General features: G+C 42.9%; 1 protein-coding gene across 6 annotated transcripts in view; it reads left to right on the forward strand.

The window, feature by feature from the left end:
- The window catches only part of LOC112249911 (pleckstrin homology domain-containing family G member 3), a 106845-nt gene that overhangs the window by 52051 nt on the left and 28140 nt on the right, over positions 1-26654 (forward strand). For all 6 annotated transcript variants that reach the window (XM_024419640.2, XM_024419637.2, XM_024419638.2 and 3 more), the window contains 2 exons: positions 6912-7411; positions 20769-20869. In XM_024419640.2, the coding sequence (XP_024275408.2) occupies positions 6912-7411; positions 20769-20869 (601 nt within the window). The remainder of the gene's footprint in view (positions 1-6911; positions 7412-20768; positions 20870-26654) is intronic.

Below are 26654 nucleotides of genomic sequence, written 5' to 3' on the forward strand. Positions count from 1 at the left end.
CATCTGCAAAATAGCGCACTTGGTAGTGTGTGCTCGCCCAGTCAACGAAAGCCAACATCACCCACGACAGAGAAGGGTTGCTTGTCAAGGGCAATGAATTCCTTTCTGTTGGCTTTAATGGACTTCACCTTTGGGTTGTCTCTCCGAAAAGTTCTTACTCTTTCAAATGACTGTTCGATCCACACAGCAGGAATTCAAATAAATCAAAGTTTATTTGTCACGTGCGCTGAATTCAACAGGTGTACAGTGAAATGCTTTCTTACAGGCTCCGATAGCCCGGTTAGCCAATGTGCGGGAGCACTGGTTGGTCGGGTCAATTGAGGTAGTATGTACATGAATGTATAGTTAAAGTGACTATGCATATAAGATGAACAGAGCGTAGTAGCAGTGTAAAATAGGGGTTGGGGGGGGCACAATATGCAAATATTCCGGGTAACAATTTGGTAACCTGTTCAGGAGTCTTACGGCTTGGGGGTAAAACTGTTGAAGCCTTTTTGTCCTAGACTTGCCATGCGGTAGTAGAGAGAACAGTCTGTGGCTGGGGTCTTAGACAATTTTTAGGGCCTTCCTCTGACACCGCCTGGTGTAGAGGTCCTGGATGGCAGGCAGCGTTGCCCCAGTGATGTACTGGGCAGTACGCACTACCCACTGAAGTGCCTTGCAGTGATGCAACCGACTGTCTTGGTGTGTTTGGACCCTTCTAGTTTGTTGTTGATGTGGACACCAAGGAACTTGAAGCTCTCAACCTGCTCCACTACAGCCCCGTCGATAAGAATGGGGATGTGCGCGGTGCTCCTTTTCCTGTAGTCCACAATCAACTCCTTAGTCTTGGTTACGTTGAGGGATAGGTTGTTATTCTGGCACCACCCGGCCAGGTCTCTGACCTCGTCACTATAGGCTGTCTCGTTGTTGTCGGTGATCAGGCCTACCACTGTCGTCTGCAAACTTAATGATGGTGTTGGAGTCGTGGCTGGCCATGCAGTTGTGGGTGAACAGGGAGCACGCACCCCTGGGGAGCTCCAGTGTTGAGGAATCAGCGTGGCAGATGTGTTGCTACCTACCCTCACCACCTGGGGGCATCCTGTCAGGAAGTCCAGGATCCAGTTGCAGAGGGAGGTGTTTAGTCCCAGGTTCCTTAGCTTGGTGATGAGCTTTGAGGGCACTATGGTGTTGAACGCTGCGCTGTAGTCAATGAATAGCATTCTCACATAGGTGTTCCTTTTGTCCAGGTGGGAAAGGGCAGTGTGGAGTGCAATAGAGATTGCATCATCTGTGGATCTGTTTGGGCGGTATACAAATTGGAGTGAGTCTAGGGTTTCTGGGATAGTGGTGTTGATGTGAGCCAATACCAGCCTTTCAAAGCACTTCATGGCTACGGACGTGAGTGCTACGCGTCTGTAGTCATTTAGGCAGCTTACCTTAGTGTTCTTGGGCACAGGGACTGTGGTGGTCTGCTTGAGACATGTTGATATTGCAGACTCAATCAGGGACATGTTGAAAATGTCAGTGAAGACACAGGCCAGTTGGTCAGCACATGCCCGGAGCACACGTCCTGGTAATCCGTCTGGCACCGCAGCCTTGTATATGTTGACCTGTCTTACTCACGTTGGCTACGGAGAGCGTGATCACAAAGTCGTCCGGAACAGCTGATGCTCACATGCATGCCTCAGTCTTGCTTGCCTCGAAGCGAGCATAGAAGGTATTTATCTTGTCTGGTAGGCTCATGTCACTGGGCAGCTCGTGGCTGTTCTTCCCTTTGTAGTCTAATACTTTGCAAGCCCTGCCACATCCGATGAGCGTCGGAGCCAGTGTAGTATGATTCAATCTTAGCCCTGTATTGACACTTTGCCTGTTTTGATGGTTCGTCACAGGGCATAGCGGGATTTCTTGTAAGCTTCCGGGTTAGAGTCCCGATGTGCTGATATCCAGAAGCTATTTTCTGCCTTAAGATACGGTTTCAGAAACATTATGTGTAAAATAATTTACAAATAACGTGAAAATAAACACATAATTGCACAATTGGTTAGGAGACCGGAGGCCATCTCCTCCGGTGCCATCTTGGGCTAGGTTAGGAATGCTGTGTTGCACATTTAGCGCGACAATTTACTTGGCATCATTACATCATGTACGTTATATAGGCATGCACGGTAGCATTGACATCGATTTTTAACATCGGAACATCAACATGTTCACCGATATATCATGCATCCCTACTTGGTATCATATGTCACGCGTTGACTGTTTGTGACCATGTTCCTGACCACGATTGATTTGTTCATTGCCAGTTCTCCAAGTAGGCAGATCATTTCAGATCAAATACGAAGTTATAATTCGCTCAGTCATGTTCCTTATAGGCTGATTTTATGATTCTCTTTTCCAATGTCCGTACTGACACACAACTTGGAATACATACCCACAATGCATTGCTATTAAATGGTATGCTAGTGTGTACATTATAGGCTGTCATTGTAAATAAGAATTTGTTCTTAACTGACATGCCTAGTTAAATAAAAAGCTAAATCACATAAATAAAAATATTGTTTGTGTTTTGTGACTAAGAGATCGTATTACTCTCATAGCTTTATTGATAAGCTTACTATGTCAATAAATGATCTTCCCCTTAGTCATATCCTGTTTCCTCTTGGCTCATCAGGGAGTCAACATGCAGAAACATGTTATAGTCCAAGAACAGTCTTCCACCAGAAACCCTTGTTAACAGCTGTGGAATGTCTTGTGCCTGCTGGTGTTTTGAGGAAGCTACAGTTCTCTTTGATTTTGGTCTGCTGTCTTCAATGAATTTTCCAGCGGTTCTAACTGACATGATTTACAGTATGTTGTTCTCATGTTTTAGTTTGTGACCAATGTTTTGGGCTCTTTGGAATGGCAGCACTTTACTTAATTGCATCATCTCTGCAAATCCTATTTAGAGGCCACTAATGCTTTGATGGTGTGAGGTTCTGACATGTGTTTGCAAATGTTGATATTTTAGGTTGCTTATGTCGTTTGGGAATGCATGACACCTCACAGGGTGTGCAATGCCATACTCCTACATCAATTATGTAACTATTTGATAACATGATGCTCAAATCCTGTGGAGGGAACAAAATGGGTCATGGTAAATTATTTGCTTATATTAGAAAACTGTGGAATACATTTCCTTCCGTTCAGTTATGAAATGATAGTTACCAAGCAACTAGTCACAAACAAAACCTGAGGGTGCTTTCCAACTGATGCGGTGTTCACAGTGATGAATTCATGCAATGTTATATGCATTTGCGTTGTAAAATAACAAAGCAGTCATTACCTATATGTTTCGTTGTTTGCTTTGGCCTATGTATATTTATGTACTTGTCTACTGGAACTATACGATATAATCCAAATATGATATACAGTGCATACATGGATAGGCCCAATATGATCGTTGAGAGATCTGTTAAATGTTTCCTTCAACCTTTTTAATGGAAGCTGAAGTCGTATACTGTATTATCATAGCAGTGCTGTCTTTACCACTATGGCCTTGTTAGTATCTGTAGACTTTATGGGGTGCTGAGGACCCGATGCCTCAAGATCGACCTCAGAGCGTGGCCATTCTGTAAAATGACCATTGCTCAAACTCTCAGCTCATCAAGTGAAGTGGGCAGCTCGGAAGTCTCCCAAGTCCACCATGACTTTTCCACCAACTGTTTCTGTCCTAATGTTAACACAAAATTCCTTAGTTGAGAATGGAAAAGCTCTCACTGATCCAGAAGGAAATTACTGGATTTCTGTATTTTCCAGAGGATGTGGTGTTTTAATTCAGGCACATTTTAGGATGACCTAACAGAGGTCCTTTTGTAATACTTGAGGCTGAGTTGCCCTTCACCACAGTTTTAGGTTAGCATGACCAGGCTGTTCAAATGTGGGGTCCTTTGTTCTGGTACACACCTAAAACATGTCCCTTCTCCAGTTCCCAGGAGATTTCACTCCCTTTAAAAAAATATATATATCTGATGGAATTCACAGGCTTTAATGCTGAAAGAAAATCTATCTGTTATTCCAAAAGCATGGTTAGCTAATCCGTTGGTCAAATTTTGGAAATGAGAAAAATCAACATGAGACCATCTGAATTGATGTTGAATGGGTCGGGCTTCAGGGAGAAGCCAGGGAAAGGAAACTACTATTGCAAATTTAATCGATCATAAATAACTGTCATTTCCTCATGAGCAACATTACAGTCGTGGCCAAAAGTTTAGAGAATGACACAAATATAAATTTCCACGAATTCTGCTGCTTCAGTGTCTAAATATTTTTGTCAGATGTTACTATGGAATACTGGTGTATAATTACAAGCATTTTCATAAGTATCAAAGGCTTTTATTGACAATTACATGACGTTGATGCAAAGAGTCAATATTTGCAGTGTTGACCCTTCTTTTTCAAGACCTCTGCAATCTGCCCTGGCATGTTGTCAATTAACTTCTGGGCCACATCCTGACTGATGGCTGCCTATTCTTGCATAATCAATGCTTGGAGTTTGTCAGAATTTTGTGGGTTTTTGATTGACCACAAGTTCTCAATGGGATTACGGTCTGGGGAGTTTCCTGGCCATGGACCCAAAACATTCTGGAGTATATGCAAATTGCCATCATACAAACTGAGGCAGCAGACTTTGAAAATGTTATATTTGTGTCATTCTCAACTTTTGGCCACGACTGTACAGCAAAAGCAGAACACGGTGTCACATTCCGCTGTCTTCATTTTGTGAAAAGTTTTGGTACTATCTCAGTACTTAAACTGTATATACTACATACAATACATCTTAAGTATTAATACTCATAGTTTATTTAGTGTATATGTAATGTACAGTGCATTGGGAAAGTATTCAGACCCCTTGACTTTTTCCACGTTTTGTTATGTTACAGCCTTATTCTAAAATGGAGTCGTTTCTTTCCTCATCAATCTACACACAATACCCCATAATAACAAAGCAATAAATATATATATATTCAGAATGCACTTTATTTAGTGTGTGTTTGTGTGTCCCATAAGTATTCACATTTTGTTGCATTACAAAGTGGGATTAAAATAGATTCAATAGTGATTTTGTTATTGATCTACACAATTTTTTTGTTATTTTATACAAACGAATACAAATTATAGAACTAAAATATTGTCTGCATAACTATTCACCCCCTTTGTATAGGCCCTGCCTAAATCAGTTCAGGAGAAACAATTAAAATAAGTTACATGGACTGTGAAATAATAGGGGTTGACATTATTTTTTTTAATGACTTCCCCTTCCTCTGTGCCCCATAGATACAACATTGGTAAAGTTCCTCAGTAAAGTATTGAATTTCAAGCACCGATTAAACTACAAAGAGCTTTTTGAAAGAAGGGCAGGGACTGGTAGATGGGTAACAAATCAGAAATGTAATATATTTTTAAGCATGGTCAAGTTAATAATTACGCTCTTTGGAATATATAATAAACCATCCAGACACATCAAAGATGGTCTTGCTTCTGATCTGAGCTGCAGGACTGGAAAAAAAAACTGCTCAGGGATTTCACCATGATTCAGACTTCAAGGGCTGTGATAGTGACTCAACAATAATAATGTAAATTATAGTGAAAAGAAGAATACAAATATTCCAAAACATTAATCCTGTAAGGCATTAAAGTAATCCTGCTAAAACAAATGCACCAAAGGAATACACTTTTTTGGGCCTAAATGCAAAGCCTTATGATTGGGTCAAATCCAACACCACACATCACTAAGTAACTGTGTCCTTGTTTTCAAGCATTGGGGTGGCTGCATCATGGTAGGGGTATGCTTTTCATCTGCAAAGGCGTGAGTTTTTCAGGATAAAAAGAAACGGTATGGAGCTAAGTACAGGCAAAATCCTTTAGGAGAACCTGCTTCAGTCTGCTTGACACCAGGCACTGAGAGGAACCTTTCAGCAGGACAGAAACCTACAACACAAGGCCAAATCTACACTGGTGTGTCTTACCAAGAAGACCGTGAAAGTTCCAGTGTGGCTAAGTTACAGTTTTGACTTAAATCTGCTTGAAAATCTATGGCAAGAATAGATCATTGCTGTCTAGCCATGATCCCCAACACCTTGACAGAGCTTGAAGAATGTTAAAGAAAAATCGGCAAATATTGCACAATCCAGGTGTGCAGAATTCTTCGATTTACCTAATAAGAGTCAGCTGTCATCGCTGCTAAAGGTGTTTCTAACATGTATTGACTCAGGGGGCGAATACTTATTTATTCGAGGTAAATTAGTGTTATTTTTCATTCATCTTAAAAACCAAATGTAATGTTCAACTTTTTTTGTGTAGATTGTTGACAAAAAAATGGCAAATCCATTTGAATCCCACTTTAAATAGTTATGATAGGCACTATAGCAATGGATTCTGCACTGCATTGAAGCATAAGATGTTCTTCTCCTGACTAGTGAATCATAATTGCAGCTGTCAAAACAAATTGAGTGAAGCCAACTTGCTTACATGCAGTATTTAACCAAGTGGATACTTTTTATTTTGCAGAATATGCCTGGACAAGTAGCTATCTTATAAATAGTGGGATGCTGCACTGATTTACACCTCTCCAAATCTCTCTTCTTGATAGGAAACTTCAGTTGCTGTACAATGTCAATAGGGGTCCATTAATGGTACATTTCTGGTGAAACAATCACAAGGCATCTTTGCTCTGCTATTTCTCAGTGAGGGACTTGTTCAGTTGATTGACCAAGTGATGCCTAGCTCTTTACTCATCTTTGATTTTGCTTCAGAAAACTCAGGCGAGTTGAATATGTGATTTGGTGGATGAGCTTTTCCCACCTTTGGATGACCAATCACAATGAATTCCACCAATGTCAGTCAGAATGTACATATGTTTTCCCTGACTCTCTGTCCTCTTCTCCTTCCAGAATCCCCCCGTTTGTCCACTGCCTCCATCAGTAGTAATGAGCGGGCACCCTCCGCCACACCCTCCGACTGCTCCGACTTCCCCTCCGCTGGCCAGCGCCCCGTGAGCCTAGTCTCCACCTTGTCCTCGGGGTCAGGGTCATCCCGGGACGACGGCCCCGCTCCGCCTCCACCTGGCGGCACCGTGCCCCCTACCGGAGACGACATCGACTTGGAGCTGAATCCTCCGGTTGGCGTCGGCGATCAGGACCGCCAGCACCCCGATACAGCGGACCCTTCTGAGGAAGGACTGGTCTCTTGTGGCGGGAAGTTCGACCAGCTTAACAACAACAACACTGACACGCCCTCGCGGGCTGCCAGCACCCGCCACACGCCCCCGTTATCGCCCTTCGCAGCCATAACCATGGCGCCCAACCCCAAGATCACCTACTTGGATCGGGTGGTCATGGAGATCATCGAGACGGAGCGCATGTACGTGAGGGATCTGCGCAGCATCGTGGAGGTATGTGACAAAGTATCCTCTCTGCTTTTAAAGAGCTCCCATGCATTACACAGTCAAATTGACCTTAGTATTTGTTGGTTTGCCTGTGAAATGTCTTTATTGCAAAAGAGCTCAGTCAAAGTTTTGCCTATACAGAACTTGCCATTATCCCTCTATACACTGCTGGTAATCAAATCATAACAGTTCTGTGTATAGTGAGTAGGCTGTTTATGTGAAATATCACAATGTAAACTGACTTATGCACTTGCGAGTGTAGAAAAGGCACCCTAGCGTGAGGGACACTAGTGGGCAGACAGTGTCGCAGGCCTGGGATGTTTGCATGTGACAGGTGGGCTTTCTCCTCACAACCCCTTAGACAGGTCACACGATGGTCTAAGTCCCATTAGCACGTCCTATCTGTCAAGGCAGTCCCATGATTGGCCTAAACTTAAGGCTAGGCGCAAACAAAAAGGGCAACGAGAGGTCAGTCTCAGATTTAATGTGTGTTGTGTCTGGGATGACAATGTTCATAAAAATCACATTTTAAGGCATGTTTGTAAACCATTGCATTGTGTGGACCAAAGAGATTGACAATGTAAACAAGGGTCTTTCATCTGGTCTCAAGTCGGGTGATTGGCTGGACTATTCATAGATAGCTATGAGGATACGGTTGTTGGCAGTAGGAAGGCCTCATGCTGAGTTGAATCCTTCAATCTCAAGCAATTTGAGTAACTCCAAAAGAGCGTCGCTGGAGAGCTGTCATTCACTTAAATGGCAAATCCAGTTAGCGTGGTCAGACCAGTGCAGCGTTAGGGGGCTTAGCAGGTTTGTTTGTGTGCGAAGGAGACTGCAGCGCGAGCATGTTTTTCTTCTTCGTGTGTCAAGGCTTGTGACCATATGCCATTTCAGCCACATGCCACTCCATTTCAGCCACATGCCACTCCATTTCAGCCACATGCCACTCCCAATTTCAGCCACATTTCAGCCACATCCATTTTCAGCCACATGCCACTCCATTTCAGCCACATGCCACTCCATTTCAGCCACATGCCACTCCATTTCAGCCACATGCCACTCCCATTTCAGCCACATTTCAGCCACATCCATTTCAGCCACATGCCACTCCCATTTCAGCCACATGCCACTCCATTTCAGCCACATGCCACTCCCATTTCAGCCACATGCCACTCCATTTCAGCCACATGCCACTCCATTTCAGCCACATGCCACTCCCAATTTCAGCCACATGCCACTCCCAATTTCAGCCACATGCCACTCCCAATTTCAGCCACATGCCACTCCATTTCAGCCACATGCCACTCCATTTCAGCCACATGCCACTCCATTTCAGCCACATGCCACTCCCAATTTCAGCCACATGCCACTCCATTTCAGCCAGTTCTCTCGACTGTATGGAACTGACTTGAACATTTTGACTTTTATCAATGACTTATCAGTGGGTGGAGATAGGAATCCACAGATACCAGGTGTGACGTCACTGGGTTGACTATTATTAACCCTTTAAGGCTAATGCTGTGGGATCATCTCCTTACATAACAATGGGTCTTGACTGGAGGATCATGCCGGTGCTTAAGCAGACAAGTCAATGTCTGTCTTCTTCCATACAGGATGCTGCATGTGGAGATTATGTGTACATTATGCACTGCACAGAATGATTCATCAAACATAATCCAAATATGACAACTTTGCAAACGCCATACACTAGTGGGTGAACACACACAGACACAATAGTGTTTACATAATAACATCTGCCAAATCAAATTGTATTGGTCACATACACCTGGTTAGCAGATGTTAATGGTCACATACACCTGGCTAGCAGATGTTAATGGTCACATACACCTGGCTAGCAGATGTTAATGGTCACATACACCTGGCTAGCAGATGTTAATGGTCACATACACCTGGCTAGCAGATGTTAATGGTCACATACACCTGGCTAGCAGATGTTAATGGTCACATACACCTGGCTAGCAGATGTTAATGGTCACATACACCTGGCTAGCAGATGTTAATGGTCACATACACCTGGCTAGCAGATGTTAATGGTCACATACACCTGGCTAGCAGATGTTAATGGTCACATACACCTGGCTAGCAGATGTTAATGGTCACATACACCTGGCTAGCAGATGTTAATGGTCACATACACCTGGCTAGCAGATGTTACTGAGAGTGTAGCGAAATGTTTATGCTTCTAGTTTCAACAATGCAGCAATATCTGACATATTTAACAATTGCACAACAACTACCTAATACACACAAATCTAAGTAAAGGGATGGAATAAGAATATATACATAGAAATATATGGATGAGCGATGCCCGAGCAGCATAGGCAAGATGGTATAGAATACAGTATATACATTTGAGTATGTGACCAATAAAATGTGATTTCATGTACACACACACACACACACCATGCTGGTATAGTGTTATTCCAGACCAGCTGTGGTTTAGACACACACACCACGCTCAAGCACAACACTTACATACTGTACACACACATTATGCTTTTAACACATGCTCATCCACACTCTCACACCCATCAGTCGAGAGCTCAGTCAAGCAAATCCTGCTGAGAAAACGATTGTACAATGGCTGCACAGACTCGTTCTCTCAGGCATGTCTTCCTCTCGATAATTGTATTATTGAATTTTTTTAGCTAGACACAGTACTCTTAGAAATTGCAATCATATAAACATGTATTCCATGAATACCTAAATGAGTGAAGTGAATGTTTTCTCATCTTATGATAAATGACGTCTTGAAACTGTAGCACCGTTTCATTTTAAAGGACCAGGAAAATACTCTGGAATGACTTGTGTAGCTGACAACATACTAGAGCTGGGACGACAAACCGAAAATGATCAATACTGACCGAACTGACCATTACCATTATCCATTATCATTTTACTGATATCCAAAATAACGAATAGTATCCTTTACTAAGAGGAAAGTGATGTTTCAAGTAAAATAAGGGGACAATGATAACCACAACATTTAAAGTAGTGGTAGTTGTCCTACGACAGATTTAAAAAAATATATAATATAAAAAATATTACACTTAAATTGATATGGATTTTTGTTCATATGGCCCAGCTCTACAACATACCATTCGTTACATCACATTTATTTGAAGTAGTGGAGTCAGTGCTTTGCATTTCTTTGTCTTTTTTGTCCTGAAATCCATTGGTTACTTGGTTGGGTTAGGGTTGGAGTACTTGGTTGGGTTAGGGTTGGAGTACTTGGTTGGGCTAGGGTTGGAGTACTTGATTGGGCTAGGGTTGGAGTACTTGGTTGGGCTAGGGTTGGAGTACTTGGTTGGGCTAGGGTTGGAGTACTTGGTTGGGCTAGGGTTGGAGTACTTGATTGGGCTAGGGTTGGAGTACTTGATTGGGCTAGGGTTGGAGTACTTGATTGGGCTAGGGTTGGAGTACTTGATTGGGCTAGGGTTGGAGTACTTGATTGGGCTAGGGTTGGAGTACTTGATTGGGCTAGGGTTGGAGTACTTGATTGGGCTAGGGTTGGGGTTGGAGTACTTGATTGCTTGACGAAGTCATGAGTGCCCAAAAGGCGGCTATCCAGAATTAGACATTTTTTTAATAGAGCAAGATCCCACTCAAGTAACAGATTTTGGTCTGAAGAAGAGCTCTCGGCTGACTTGACATGGTATTAGCGACCTTCAGGAACTCTGTCTACAATCTGCCATGTCATTTGCGTGGCAACTGATCCATCAACATGGTAAACCTATGAAATTATTGCTCAGAACCCCAGATTAGCCAATCGGGGCACAGAAATGTCCCGCTCTCTGTCTCAACAGAGGTCATATGGTCGTGTTTTTTTATTCATTTTATTTTACCAGGTAAATTCACTGAACACATTCTCATTGATGCAAAGTATCAATGACCCAAGTCTGCCTCAGAAGTAGTCCTATGTCCCATACTGTAGTTCCTGCACGGGGTAAAATTTGCTTGTCGGCACAAGTCTAGGGTGAGCACCGTCCCTCAATACATTATGTGGGAAAATGCTAAACTGACCTTCAATTAGTGTCGCTAGGGGAAAGTTCCCCCTACTTCATGACCTTGACCCCACACCACCATCAATGCTCTAGCTCAGTATTGGCAAGTCTGACTGAAAGTCTTTGTTAGCATGTTAGGCTGGAGTTGGAACTTGACTACCTCACAAGTAGAGGATCAGAAGCATCTGCTCAGACTATATCACTGTAATGTATCAATTCAATTTAACAGCTATATTGGCATGGGAAACATATGTGAACATTGCCAAAGCAGGTGAAGTAGATAATAAACAAAAGTGAAATAAACAATACAAATGAACAGTAAACATTAAACTCACAGAAGTTCCACAAGAATAAAGACATTTCAAATGTCATATTATGTCTATATACAATGTTGTAACGATGTGCAAATAGTTAAAGTACAAAAGGGAAAATAAATGAACATAAATATGGGTTGTATTTACAATGGCGTTGGTCACTGGTTGCCCTTTTCTTGTGGTAACAGGTTACAAATCGTGCTGCTGTGATGGCACACTGGTATTTTACCCCGTAGGTATGGGAGTTCATAAAATGTTTGTTTGTTTTCAAATACTTTGGATCTGTGTAATCTGAGGGAAATATGTCTCTCTAATATGGTCATACATTGGGCAGGAGGTTAGGAAGTGCAGCTCAGTTTCCACAGCATTTTGTGGGCAGTGAGCACATAGCCTGTCTCCTCTTGGGAGCCAGGTCTGCCTACAGCGGCCTTTCTCAATAGCAAGGCTATGCTCACTGAGTCTGTACATAGTCAAAGCTTTCCTTAAGTTTGGGTCAGTCACAGTGGTCAGGTATTCTGCCACGGTGTACTCTCTGTTCAGGGCCAAAAAGCGTGACAGTTTGCTCAGTTGTTTTAGTAAATTCTTTCCAGTGTCAAGTATTTACGTATCTTTCTGTTTGCTCATGAGTTGGTTGAGTCTTGTGTTTCTGTCCTGGGGCTGTGTGGGGTGTTTGTGAACAGAGCTCCAAGGCCAGCTTACTTAGGGGACTCTTCTCCAAGTTCATCTCTCTATAGGGAATTTAGTGTCTCTTTTCTGGATTTTGATAATTAGTGGGTATAGGCCTAATTCTGCACTGCATGTGTTATTTGGTGTTTTACGTTGTACACTGAGGATATTTTTGCAGAATTCTGCATGCAGAGTCATAGTTTGGTGTTTGTCCCATTTTGTGAATTCTTGGTTGGTGAGCGGACCCCAGACCTCACAACCATATAGGGCAATGGGTTCTATGACTGATTCAAGTATTTTTAGCCAGATCCTAATTGGTATGTCGACTTGTATGTTCCTTTTGATGGCATAGAAGTCCCTTGCCTTGTTTCTCAGCTCGTTCACAGCTTTGTGGAAGTTACCTCTGGCGCTGATGTTTAGGCTGAGGTATGTACATTTTTTTTTGTTGCTCTAGGGCAATGGTGTCTTGATGGAATTTGTGGTCCTGGCGACTGGACCTTTTTTGGAACAACATTTATTTTTTTGTCTTACTGAGATTTAGGTCTGACAGAATCTGTGCAGAAGATCTAGGTGTTGCTGTCGGCCCTCCTTGGTTGGTGACAGAAGCACCAGATCATCAGCCAACAGTAGACATTTGACTTCAGATTCTAGTAGGGTGAGGCCGGGTGCTGCAGACTGTTCTAGTGTCTCTGACTTAACATTTGACTTAATTGAAGAACCTGCTGTCAGTGGTAACGTGCATGGGTTGATTTATGTGTGACACCTTTTTACTTTCTCACTGAAATGACAAAGGTTTATTCTCTTCAAGCTTGAGTTGTTGGAGGATGTAAGGTAGGGCCTCTCTATAGATATCAAACAACAGAGGCAGGGTCCCTAAATCTATTTAACTAACCACACAGCGCCAACCCTGGGCACTCCTATACCCCCCCTCCCCCACCCAAAAAGATGACTTCACAATCGTCCAGGATCTTACCTGACCATTCATTCACCAATAGAGAAAACCCATACTTACAATTCCAGTATTTTCTATCACAATTCCCTCTTTAACGTTTGTGGGTTTTGGGTGCTGGCCATGGTGCCTGGTTTGATTTTCATTCGAGCCTCTTTAACTGGCTCAGAGATGTAAAACGATACATTGTACGTGTGCGGGTTTCGCATGAGCTGGAATTTCCCTGTGAACTTGGAAATGTTTTAGCAAAAGTATGCCTCAGTGAGGTAAATCTGTAAGGTTGGAAAATGAGCGGTGTAACACACAATCCGAAGCGGTGTTCCACATTCGGGGGAATGTTGACTTTCCCGTCGAAGCAGAAAGAACTGATTTCACCGTGGGCTTTAGTCCACAGTGCTGTAAATGACATCTCCACTAACACCATTTCTCCACTGTATTTGATGAGCGGATACCATAACTCCATTTGGGTGTGGATTGCCTGTATATTCATTCGTTAAAATTTGTGATGTACGTTTTTGTTGAAATATGCTGACTCGTATACGTTTGCACCAAATAGGTCAGTGTATTCAGGCACGACTCCAACCACTACCCCACCCCACCCCATTATCCATTCAACCATATGTAACAGGATCCTTCTCTGCCACGGTCGACTCGAGATTCAAACCAGTGTTCCCAACCATACAGCATACCCATGAAGCCACTGACATTAGCACTAGCCTGGGGTCGGCCAGTATTTTAGGTTTCTGGGAAGGTGGCATCAGTGAGCGACGCTAACTTAGCCCAATATGCATCCTTTCCATTGTTGCCTGCATGCTCTTGTCCCATGAGCATTAATATGACAGAGAAGGAAACACTAACACACTTCACTCTAGAAAGTTTGCTTCCTCCCATGAGGACCAGAGGTGAGGAAAACCAGTCTTTCTCTTCCACTTTTCTTTCTCGCTCCCTCTCCTTTCTTTTTTCTTTTTCCTTTTCATATTTGTGTGTGTGTCTACATCACCAGCATGTGTTGAATAGATGAGAGAAAGTAGTCCCCAAGGAGCAGGTTGTCTGATGTCAGACTGAGGAAAGCCTTGATTTACAGGGAGTAAGGGAACAGGAGACCTCCCTCAGTGAGCCACCAGGGAAGCGTTGCAGGCATTGACAGAAGGGGGGCACTAAACGATAACCCGTGATCAAGCAGGAAATCGAACTAAAACATATTGATATTAGTATCTTGCTTTATTTCGTGGGGGGGGTAGTAGCTGTTTAGATATTAACAGTGTGGAGTGGTGTGTGTTGGATTTAGAAATGAAAGTGTAAATAGACGGCTGAACATTCTGAGCTAATCCTCCATCTGAGGTCTGATCTGCTTTTCTGATTATACCTTGACTGCATTTCAGATCAACTGGAATCTAACATGCCTCCACCACAGCCTAGTTTACACTTGTTTGTGTGTACCTGCCTGAGTGTGCGTGTGTGTGCCCTTTGTGTATGTGTGCCCTTTGTGTGTGTGTTTGTGTAAGTAAATTGGTACAGTACATACTATAAGATAACTTCATCATGTGCATCTGTTGAATAACATGTTTTGTGTATTTAAGAAGGATTAGGTAAGTGTGTTTGTGGATAAGGGGAAATTTGCACACGTCATTGTGTAATGAACTATTCCAATGAAGATTTGCATTCGAAGATGAACACCGAGATGAATGTACATGCACCCGCCGACCTGTCTGTGTGCTTGTAAACAATAAGCTTTTGTTTAGTTTTATCTAACCTCAATTCACCAGACTGAACAATGTTGTGTGCTTCAAAAACCTGTTTTGGGCCTAGGTTATGGTACAACGAAACTCAAATGTTTAGACAACTGTCATGATGTGCGGCGTGGTTGAAGCATCTCTCGTCTCGCTGGTGTTCTCTGTTCACCTCGTATGATCCCTTTGACCTGAGTTGACCACTTCGGTTAAAGCACATAGCCCACACGTAGATCTGTTATTTATCCTCGTTGAGTGTTCTATAATGTCTGCAGATGGTTGGACTGCATCCCATTGCCAGGAGGATTAACAAAATGCAGCATGTTAAGCATAACATCACAGATCTAGTACAAAGCCCCTCTGACGCTTGCTTACACTGAGTAAAGCGGATACCTTTTGCGTTCGCTTGCGCCAAATTGGAAGCTGACTGTTACGTGGGCGCTAACAACGTTATTTTGGTCAACCTGCATGATGATTACTGTCTTTTGCGTTTTGAACTGCTAGACAAAAATGAGACATGTCAGATTTCACCATGCTGTTCACTCACCCCCTCTAGTGGATGGATGACTAACTGTCACACACACGCACACACAACTCCACCCAACCTGAATGACTATGGAAGTGCTGCAACTGGAAGCTGAAGGGTCTCCCGAGTATTTATTTTTAGCACAAAGTGGCATATCAATACACAAACACACACACTAATGCTGTCACTTGCATATGTTATATTGTCTCATGACCAAGTTTAGATGTCAAAATAATCATTGAGGGTTTACAGTTATGAGATCAACCCAGAACCTAAAATAATGCTGACTTGTCAAGCAGTTTGCAAAAGGGTCTATTTGCTCCCTTCTGTATATACAGATTTCAGTCTACGGACGAATGTAAAAGCCTGACCATAACATGGCAGGTCCTGACCATAACATGGCAGGTCCTGACCATAACATAACATGGCAGGTCCTGACCATAACATAACATGGCAGGTCCTGACCATAACATAACATGGCAGGGCCTGACCATAACATAACATGGCAGGGCCTGTCAATCATCATCCAGAGAATGGTACAGTAACTACAGTATGAATTTTCAAAACATACTTAAATGGCGTGTTATCAGTGTCACACGGAGTTTCTCAGAATCATTTGTTATTTATGTTTGAACTTTGACATGTATTGGTTAGATACAAACCAAAATAATATAGAGACAATCAGGGCAGATGTTAAAAAATAAAAATAGAGGCATTGAATCAAAAAAAGTATTTAGGTAAATAGGCTTTATTAGTCAAAGTAGGAAAAGTAAAGAAATTAGTGTGTGTGTGTGGCGCTCACTCGGGCTTTTCAAATGTTCAGTGACGTGAAAAAGGAGGAGGGACGGAAAAAAGGTTGGCTTGAAGGAGGGACGGGAGGGGAGAAGTGATCTGGCATCTGCAGTTAGGGGAAAAGTTTCTGTCTGGCAGACTTTCACCCCCAATAGAGGACAATAGGAGAAGAGAAAATTGACATTAGTTTAATCAGGATGGAACTTTGCTGTCTGTATTATTAGCTCCTTCAGGATATTAATGTCATTAGTGCTAACTTCGTGGACTAATTCTGAGCTAGAAAACCCATAACTGTTTTGAGGCTCCCTAATGCACAAAAAAACTTTTTACATTGGTTTTAAATAAACCTTAACCCTATTCACTACCTCAGAAGTTTCAGTGCTACATTTACCTTCATGTTGTCTGATTCTGGCAGTTCATTTGCACCCTTCAAGAGGATCTACTTTGTAATAATATATGAAATGCTCAAATGACGCACACGTATTCAACAGGAGGTCGAACCCTGAGAATCGTACCTGTTTTGGATTGGGTTGGGTGTTGGACTTCTCCATCTTCTGTTGCCTCTTGGCCTGCTTCTTCTGGGACTTTTCCCTTTGGCTCCTCAACCATTCCTCCTCTACCTTCTTTCGTTCCTCCATTGCCATCAGCAGCGTGGCCCTTTTTTTCTGCTCAAACATAGCACAGGTCATGCCTCGGTCTAAATTGCCTTTGATGACCAACTGGTCCCCTTTCTTTTCCTCATTTACGAATGTCTTCTTGATCTTTGTCTCGTGGTTTTGTCTTACTATTTTGTTCAGCCAGTACACCGCCCTTCTGCACTTGCTGTTTCTGATGAACGCTTTTTTTTCTGCCTCATCTTGGAAGTCCTTGTCCGCTTCGTCACTGGTCTCGGTCTGGAGGCTTGAGCAATCTGAGCCCTCTGGGTCTTCATCTTCATCCACCAGGAACTGTTTGTGATTTTTCTTCAGTTCCGCAATGATCTTCTGACGTTCGATCTCAAAGGCCTCGCCCTGAGCCTTCTGCTCAGCTTCCTCGGCCTGAGCCTTCTGCTCAGCTTCCTCGGCCTGAGCCTTCTGCTCAGCTTCCTCGGCCTGAGCCTTCTGCTCAGCTTCCTCGGCCTCCTTGAGGAGCCTCTGCTTGGCATCTTCAATCTCCGACGAATGGACGATCCTCTCCTTGTAGGCAACATCTACATCGATCCATTCGTTGTCATCAAGCTCGATGTCCATCACTATACATTGAGCCTCGGCAGCCATCTCAGGCTCTAAATCCTGGTTGGGCTCCGGAGCTTGGTCAGTCTGGGTCTGGAGCCAGGACTGTGGTGTGAGGTCGGCCTGAGGCCTGGGCTTGCACACGATGAGTCCCTGGGGCTCCGGCGCAGCCTGATCACCCTCCACCTGTTGCTCTGTCAGGCTCTGGGCTCTCATTTTCTCAATCACTTTCTGTAATTCAAAATGTTAATACTAAATTAACAACAATTGCAATTACGATCTCTATTCTGCTATTCAATAATAATCATCATAATACTCATGTAAAGTCATTGTTATTGTCATCATATAACATCATCATCATCTTGGTCATAATGTCTGCCTTGCCTGCCATCTTAGCATCTCAGACTGTTGTTGATGCTCTCTTCCAGCTTTCATGATCCTCGTCTGTCTCAGCTGGAGGTCATAGTCTTTCAGGTTTTGCTCCTCCTTGAACCACTCAATTTCAGCATTTTTCTTCCTCTCAATCTCTTGAATAGCTTCCTGTAGTCGTCCTTCAAACTCCTCTTCCAAATTCTTTCTAAGGTGCATCTCTATCTTCCTTTTGATTTGTTGGAGTTTCTCCAGCTGTCCTTCTTTCATCTTCCCTAGCTCTTCCTCCAGCTCTGTTCTTCTGTTGGTCTCCTCCTGGATCATGGTCCTGGCCCTCTCAACCAGCTGAGTCCTTTTCTCTCTCTCTTTCTTGACCGTATTTTTGCACCTCTCCAGAAGGCTTTGCGCGGCCTCCTGAGCCTGCTCTGCTTCTTCCTCCTCCATCCGGCGGAGCTTATCTTTCAGACGCTGATTCTCCGTCTCTCTCTCCTCCCACCTGCTCTCCATTTCTTTATGGAGTACGATATTGCACCTCTCCTTGGTGCTCTCTGCTCTCTTTGACCCATCCTCTCTTTTATCCGTGAGTCCTCTCTGACCTTTGATCCTTAGGTCAGGACTGCTCGATTCATTTGCCATTCTTCTAGCAGGAGTAACAGAACATATACAGTACTCGTCAAAAGTTTGGACACGCTTACTCAAGGGTTTTCCTTTATTTTTGTTATTTTCTACATTGTAGAATAATGGTAGATGACCTGGCCTCTACAATCACCCGACCTCAACCCAAGGTAGATGGTTTGGAATGAGTGAAGGAAAAGCAGCTAACAAGAAAATAGTAAAAATAAAGAAAAAAGCTTGTGTGTCCAGACTTTTGACTAGTACTGTAAATGCAACACTCCCAGAACATATTGGCTAAATACACCATTCACACAAGACACATGTGTCTTATTCCATAGAGAGAGAATGCAAAGAACACTATCATCACCAAGAGCCTATGAGCAGTTCTACAGTATACATGTACGAATAACGAGCCCCACCACTAACCTAAACTTTGACCTCTGTGACCACACCCACATATACTGATTGGTTCATTCCTCATATGAATCCTTTGCTTTGAGAGACAGTTTCTTTACACTAGCCATTGTTCCCCTAAACCAAATATCTTTCTTTACAAGTAGTTGAATTGTTAAAACATGTAAGGTAACCACAATGCTCTCTGTTTCCTATTTATCCAGTCGTGGAGTTTTAGTAAGACATTGAAGACATGTCTACTCACCACCATCCAGTCACTCCAGCTAACTGTCTGTGACTGAATCAGTAATGGATTTGGGATTTTGTGTTTGACCTCATGACAACGCATTGTGATGTCATTCTAATGTCATGTACGCTGACCTACGCTGACCAGCTGAGCATCACAATAGAGTGCTGTATTCTGCCCCATTTGAATTACATAGAAAACAATTTAATAGGATTTGTATCCAGTGCCACCTTAACAGTTAGGCCTAATCAGAGACAAACATTTGCCTGCTGTACTTGTGCACATATACAGTTGAGGCAAGTGCACCACTTTTAGTTTTGGTTATATTTTAAATGTGCTTTCATAGGTTGCGTGAATGCTAGTTTACTTTATCCTGGTATTTCCCAATGACAGTATCGAAAAAAAAAAATATATATATATATATATATATATATATATATATATATTAGTAGTTTTTAAATCACTAGCTACCCTTTTCTTATTTTAGTCACTGGTGAAAGTTATAGTCAGTTATCTGAATATTTGCAATAAAGAGCGAATAAAAATCCTCATATTAAACAGACTATGGTTGTGTACTACCAGACTGTATAGTGCACAACCTTTGACCAGAGCCCTGTGTGCTGTCCCGGATAAAAGGTAGTAGTGCACTATTTAGGAGAGAGGGTGCCATTTGGGACACACGTTAAGGTATAACTGAAGTCAGATGAAGGTACTTACCAATGCATAGAGATCAGATTGTATTGCTCTTAAGTATCCTAATTCTATGTACCAACGGCACTCTGTCACTCAACTGAATCAGTACTGGTGGATTTGGGCTTTTATACCCTTTCCTGCATTGTGATGTCATGCCTATGTCTATGATGTCATGCTTAGTGACACACGTCCAATATGACGTGTGTCACTGATGAGAAGTGTGACAAAAGTACAAAACAAAATCATGTATTTTATTTAACTAGGCAAGTCAGTTAATTAAGAACACATTCTTATTTTCAATGATGGCCTAGGAACAGTGGGTTAACTGCCTTGTTCAGGGGTAGAATGACAGATTTGTACCTTGTCAGCTCAGGGATTCGAACTTGCAACCTTTAGGTTACTAGACCAACACGCTAACCACTAGGCTACCCTGCCGCCCCATATGCTTGAGGTACTATCTATATGTGGCTCCGAAGTACCCATTCTTACCAAGTCATTTATACCAAATAAACACCTGTGGTGATTGGACTTTAAAAGAAAGCGTTATGATTTGATAGGTGTCCATAGCTCTTTGAGAATACGGGGGGAAATGTAGCGTACCTGGGTTTTTAAGACTAGGTGTGAGCATGTTTCATGAACAAGGTGCTAGTTAGTTACACTCTATTTAGTAGATCGTGTGTGGACCTAAAATGCTCATTGATGAAAAGTGGAAAGTCCATACTAAAATGTAGGCATGAAAGTAAATGAATCCACTTTTTTTACTTTGTTTGAGACTTTTGCGTCATGATGTAGTCAGTTTCACCTCAGTCACAATTCATCTATCTGCCTTGCAGGACTACCTGGCCCACATCATCGACCAGGCAGACCTACCCATTAGACCAGAACAGGTGTGTGCCCTGTTTGGAAACATCGAGGACATTTACGAGTTCAACAGGTGAGCCGCTGACTAACTCATTTCTCTTATCCTTGTGAGGATGTAAGGAATTACTGTACGAAGGAGTGAATGACTGAATGAATGAAAGAATGAGTGAGTGACTGTTTTTCCCAGTACCCAAGTTACACACGGATTAACACTATTTACAATGTCAAGGCAATTCTATTGAACTATTGATGAAACTATTGTGTCCTTAACACAACACAAGTAAGGATTCTCAGAGTCAGTCACGTTCATTAAATATTTACAAGAGGAGAATTTCAGAATTGATGTGCCTGATTTGATGGGTGAAATTGCTCTCATGAAAATGTTGATTGCTGAGCTTGGAAGACCATTTACAATGATGGATTTGATGTTGGCGTTTAGGGCACACGTTAACACATGCATGCCTGCATGCCTGCAACAGACGCACGTTAACACACGCATGCCTGCAACAGACGCACGTTAACACACGCATGCCTGCAACAGACGCACGTTAACACACGCATGCCTGCAACAGACGCACGTTAACACACGCATGCCTGCAACAGACGCACGTTAACACACGCATGCCTGCAACAGACGCACATTCTTTGCACGTCTCGCTCCAGTAGACAATGAAACAGCATATTTACTCGGTTACACTTTTGTGTCAGGCTACCACTCACATCATTTGTCATCAATGGTTTTGTACACCACAGTTGGTTCATGGTGCCGGGGAGCAGTTTACAGAAGACCCGCCTGTGTTGACAGTGGTCCTTTGTGCTCTGAAAGGCCCAATTGTATTAGTGTGTCAGATCTAGAGCCAGAGACCCACAGAGGCCTATCAGAGAGAGAGATTTGGGTTGCAAGTGAACAGGGGCCAAGTCCTGTGTTTAGGAAAAATAAATAATTTAACCACACTGCCTCCCAAAACAATGTCTGTGTGCACACACACATACAAATAGCTACTCTCTCGTCCTCTTATTCACTGAAGCATCTGAACACCAAAAGCTGTGTGCTAAAGATAGCTGGCCTCATGACCAGTAACGTCACCACACTCCTACTGTTTGTTAGTGGTGGGTCGTGTCCAGGCCACCCACCTCACTACCCAATGCTATCCTACAGTGCCTGAGATTAGAGAGTCCCATCTATGCTCCAGCATCCACAACAATGTTTGTTAGTGGTGGGTCCTGTCCTTTTTAACTTTGATTTACGATGACATGCAATACTCCCTGAAGTCAGAGATGGTATACCGATGGCCTCCCCTTTCCCCTACTACTGCAGTAGCACATATGACGTCTGTCATTAAGTAAGCACAATGAAAATGCTTGTGCTTTATATTCATTGGCTAAACTACATGTTTTTTTCCCCCAATGTCCTCTAACGAAAGTCATCCATGTTCACCCCAGGGTCACTGGAATAAAACACAAAACCCACACTGGAGTATTTCAATGAGGTGTAGCACCAAAAGAAGCATTTTCTAGCCCTGCCTATGGAGAAGAAGTAGGATCATTCAGTAGCACTTTAGTCAGGCTCACTGTTCAGAGGCCTTTGTACACAGTAGAGTACATCCTCTAACAACTTTGGTAGTGTATTGCAATGAGCCAGCAAATCAAGATGGATGAATATTTGTTCCATTTTAGGCAGACTGGTATAGATGATAAACTCTATGAATTTCATTGCACAGTGGCACTTCCTACCTAATTATTATTTTGTAGAGTGGTTGGCTCATAAGAAAGCACCTGAAAGAAAGTGTCTGGAATTTGTGTGAAAAGGGATTGAGAGGCTCGCACATGGTATATTGGTGCTCACTAGCCTCGTACCACCATCCTGATCTGGCGAGCATACATTCTGTTTCTCAACACTGATATGTGAAGTGAAACTAAACAAGAACGCAGCCGTCAAGAGGGTCGATCAGGAAAAGGTTTCTGTCTACAGGCCTCTCAATCCTTCATCTCAGTGTAATAGTTTTTGCCCAGTACCGGTTTTCAGGATGTACCTATATATCACCCTCCCCTTTATCCGTGGTATTTGTGTGATACCATTACCCTACATATCTTCCTTCCACAGGAATCTAGTACATTGGGTGTGCTGTATTAGGGATGGGTGTTTGTCATGTTTTGACTCTTCACATTATTCATTTGTTTGTACTTTTTGTTTAGAATATAAGGCCCGCAATGAAAAATAAATATGTGCATTTATCTATATGCCAACCGATCGCAACAATCTAATTTATCATATCCATTACAGATAACAAATCCTCATTGCTAAAGTGGCCCATATATATATTCAGTCAGTAAAAAAAGCAAGTGCCATTTTAAGATTAATTTATAGAAACTGTAATATCAACTGGTTATAGTATATCGTGGAAAACAGTCTATATACACAGTCTATATACACAGTCTATATACACAGTCTATAGTGTATATATATAGATATATATCTATCTCTTCAAAAAGGCACTCTGCAGTGGTGCTTGATCGTAGACGCCTGTGGCTGTGCAAATTACTGTTTGAATGTGTAAAGTTGTGCCTGCTAGAGTTATGTAGGGTTGTGACGATAGCAGTATCGTCATGTTTTTTCCAGGGCAAAAATGTAAACGAAGCAGACCGAACTCTTTGGTCCTGTAAAAACCCGCTGTATGTAAGTGTTAGAGGAATTCCTATATGTTTTGTAGCCAAAACCAAATTCACACTATTTTATAATAAGTTGTAAGTTGATCATTTTTGCATGAAATAGATCGAGACCAGTCTTAAAAGTCAGGTAACAGCGTTTAATTCAAGAGAGTACTGGTATATACACATTTTTCTACAGGTTATAAACTGAAAAAGACGTCAGCGTTTTCTAAATTATCTATCTCTTCATGACACCGGTAGAGAGGCCCTATAGTTCTCGAGCCTTCCCTTCCCTCCTCGCCTGTAGCCAAGGTCAATTCATCAGTGTAGATCACATTGTAGACAGTCTAGAGATAGTTCATTCATTTGTACCAAGGCACTGTTCTAAACTCCTGACTACATTATATACAATTGGAAAAGGGAGCAAGAGAGAAAATTCATATATGTACAGTACATAATAGCATTTGGACTAGTCAGTCCTGATTGAAATATATACATAATTAGTCATCATTGATAAAAATTCCCTTAACAGTAAGATATTGACTCTGGATGACGACATAATGGTTGTTTCCAACATTAAGGGCTGTTTTTAAGAAGTTAAATCCGCTTTGTGTTTTGTTTCTTTGCCTTAATGCTAATGAGTATCGCAATACTGGTATCGTCCCGGCCCTAGAAGTATACCTACACATCATCTCCCAACTGACAGTCAAGGGATGGTTGGTGACTTGAAGTGTCATGTTATTGTGTGGATCTCACCCTACAACCAAAGGGTATCCCGTCTGGAACAAAGTGTAACTGTTGATTCCTGTGTTTTTCTAACTCCTGGTTAGATATAGAAAAGCCATTTGTCCTGTTGGCGTGGTTACTGGGTGAATCTTATTTAACCCCATAACGGTTGGTTTGTTCAATTATGTGCTGATGGTGTGTTTTCCCCCTCAAGGAGAAAGGAGATATGAGCTGTTCTGTTCTGAGGTGTTGTCAACCTAACCTGTGATTGGCCTGAAGCTCTTTACCTGTCTGCTTCTTCACCATCGATGCCCAATAGCTGTACTTCAGAGTGTAACTGGTGCTCATCAGGAATTTATCTTCATCTTTTACCCAAATTGTCCCTGTAACATTTAAGGTTCATGCATCCCATTTTAAAGGGAGATCATGGTTCATGCATCCCATTTTTTAAAGGGAGATCATGGTTCATGCTTCTCATTTTTTAAAGGGAGATCATGGTTCATGCTTCTCATTTTTTAAAGGGAGATCATGGTTCATGCTTCTCATTTTTTAAAGGGAGATCATGGTTCATGCTTCTCATTTTTTAAAGGGAGATCATGGTTCATGCTTCTCATTTTTTAAAGGGAGATCATGGTTCATGCTTCTCATTTTTTAAAGGGAGATCATGGTTCATGCTTCTCATTTTTTAAAGGGAGATCATGGTTCATGCTTCTCATTTTTTAAAGGGAGATCATGGTTCATGCTTCCATTTTAAAGGGAGATCATGGTTCATGCTTCTCATTTTTTAAAGGGAGATCATGGTTCATGCTTCTCATTTTAAAGGGAGATCATGGTTCCCATTTTAAAGGGAGATCATGGTTCTCTTCTCATTTTTTAAAGCTCATTTCAGCCACGCTGGTTCATGCTCTCCTTTTCAGCCACGATCATGGTTCTCATCGCTCTTCAGCCACGCTTCATCTCTCATTTTTTAAAGCTCATGGTTCAGCCACGCATTCTCTTCTCATTCTTTAGCCACGCTTCATGCTTCTCGCTTTTCAGCCAGATCATGCTCTTCAGCCACGCTCTTCTCGCTCTTCAGCCACGCTTCTCTTCTCATTTTTCAGCCACGCTCATGGTTCTCTCGCTTTTTCAGCCACGCTTCATGCTCCCGCTCTTCAGCCACGCTTCTCATTTTAAAGCTCTTCAGCCACGCTTCTCATTTTTTAAAGCTCTTCAGCCACGCTTCTCTCTCGCTCTCTCTTGACCTTTTATCAGTCTTTCCTTTTCCTTATACTGCCTCCACCAGTCTGCACTGTAATTAAAAACCTGTCCTCAATAACTCGTGTTCCCGGCTGCTATATGGCTAAACTCTGTGAGACCAAAGACGTTGAAGACAGAGGCCTCGGAAGCTGTTTACCAAACTGACACATCTGTCTGTTGTCGTCCCTTGATTGTTTAGTCTTATCGGGGGACTGTTTTTGCTACTCCAGTGGTTGTGGATGGTAAGTTTTGGTTTGCCCATCTGAAGTGGCTGACAAAGTGCATGCTAGCACTGAGGGCATGGCATGCTGAGGTGTGGTGTGCGGTCTGGGTTTGCTGTGTCTCTCGTGTGGTAAGGCATGGCGTGCGGTCTGGGTTTGCTGTCTCTCGTGTGGTAAGACATGCTGAGGTGTGCAGTCTGGGTTTGCTGTGTCTCTCGTGTGGTAAGGCATGCTGAGGTGTGGCGTGAGGTCTGGGTTTGCTGTGTCTCTCGTGTGGTAAGACATGCTGAGGTGTGGCGTGAGGTCTGGGTTTGCTGTGTCTTTCCTTTTCGTGTGGTAAGGCATGCTGAGGTGTGGCGTGAGGTCTGGGTTTGCTGTGTCTCTCGTGTGGTAAGGCATGCTGAGGTGTGGCGTGAGGTCTGGGTTTGCTGTGTCTCCCTTGATTGTTTAGTAAGGCATGCTGAGGTGTGGATGCGGTCTGGGTTTGCTGTGTCTGGCTGACAAAGTGTGGTAAGACATGGCTGAGGTGTGGTGTGCGGTCTGGGTTTGCTGTGTCTCTCGTGTGGTAAGGCATGGCGTGCGGTCTGGTTTGCTGTCTCTCGTGTGGTAAGACATGCTGAGGTGTGCAGTCTGGGTTTGCTGTGTCTCTCGTGTGGTAAGGCATGCTGAGGTGTGGTGTGAGGTCTGGGTTTGCTGTGTCTCTCGTGTGGTAAGACATGCTGAGGTGTGGCGTGAGGTCTGGGTTTGCTGTGTCTCTCGTGTGGTAAGGCATGCTGAGGTGTGGCGTGCGGTCTGGGTTTGCTGTGTCTCTCGTGTGGTAAGGCATGGCGTGCGGTCTGAGTTTGCTGTCTCTCTCGTGTGGTAAGGCATGCATCTGGCTGTGATGTGATGTGGCGTGAGGTCTGGGTTTGCTGTGTCTCTCGTGTGGTAAGACATGCTGAGGTGTGCAGTCTGGGTTTGCTGTGTCTCGTGTGGTGGTAAGACATGCTGAAGTGTGCAGTCTGGGTTTGCTGTGTCTCTCGT

This window comes from Oncorhynchus tshawytscha, linkage group LG05, assembly GCF_018296145.1.
Source record: "Oncorhynchus tshawytscha isolate Ot180627B linkage group LG05, Otsh_v2.0, whole genome shotgun sequence".
NCBI classification, from domain to species: Eukaryota; Metazoa; Chordata; class Actinopteri; order Salmoniformes; family Salmonidae; genus Oncorhynchus; species Oncorhynchus tshawytscha.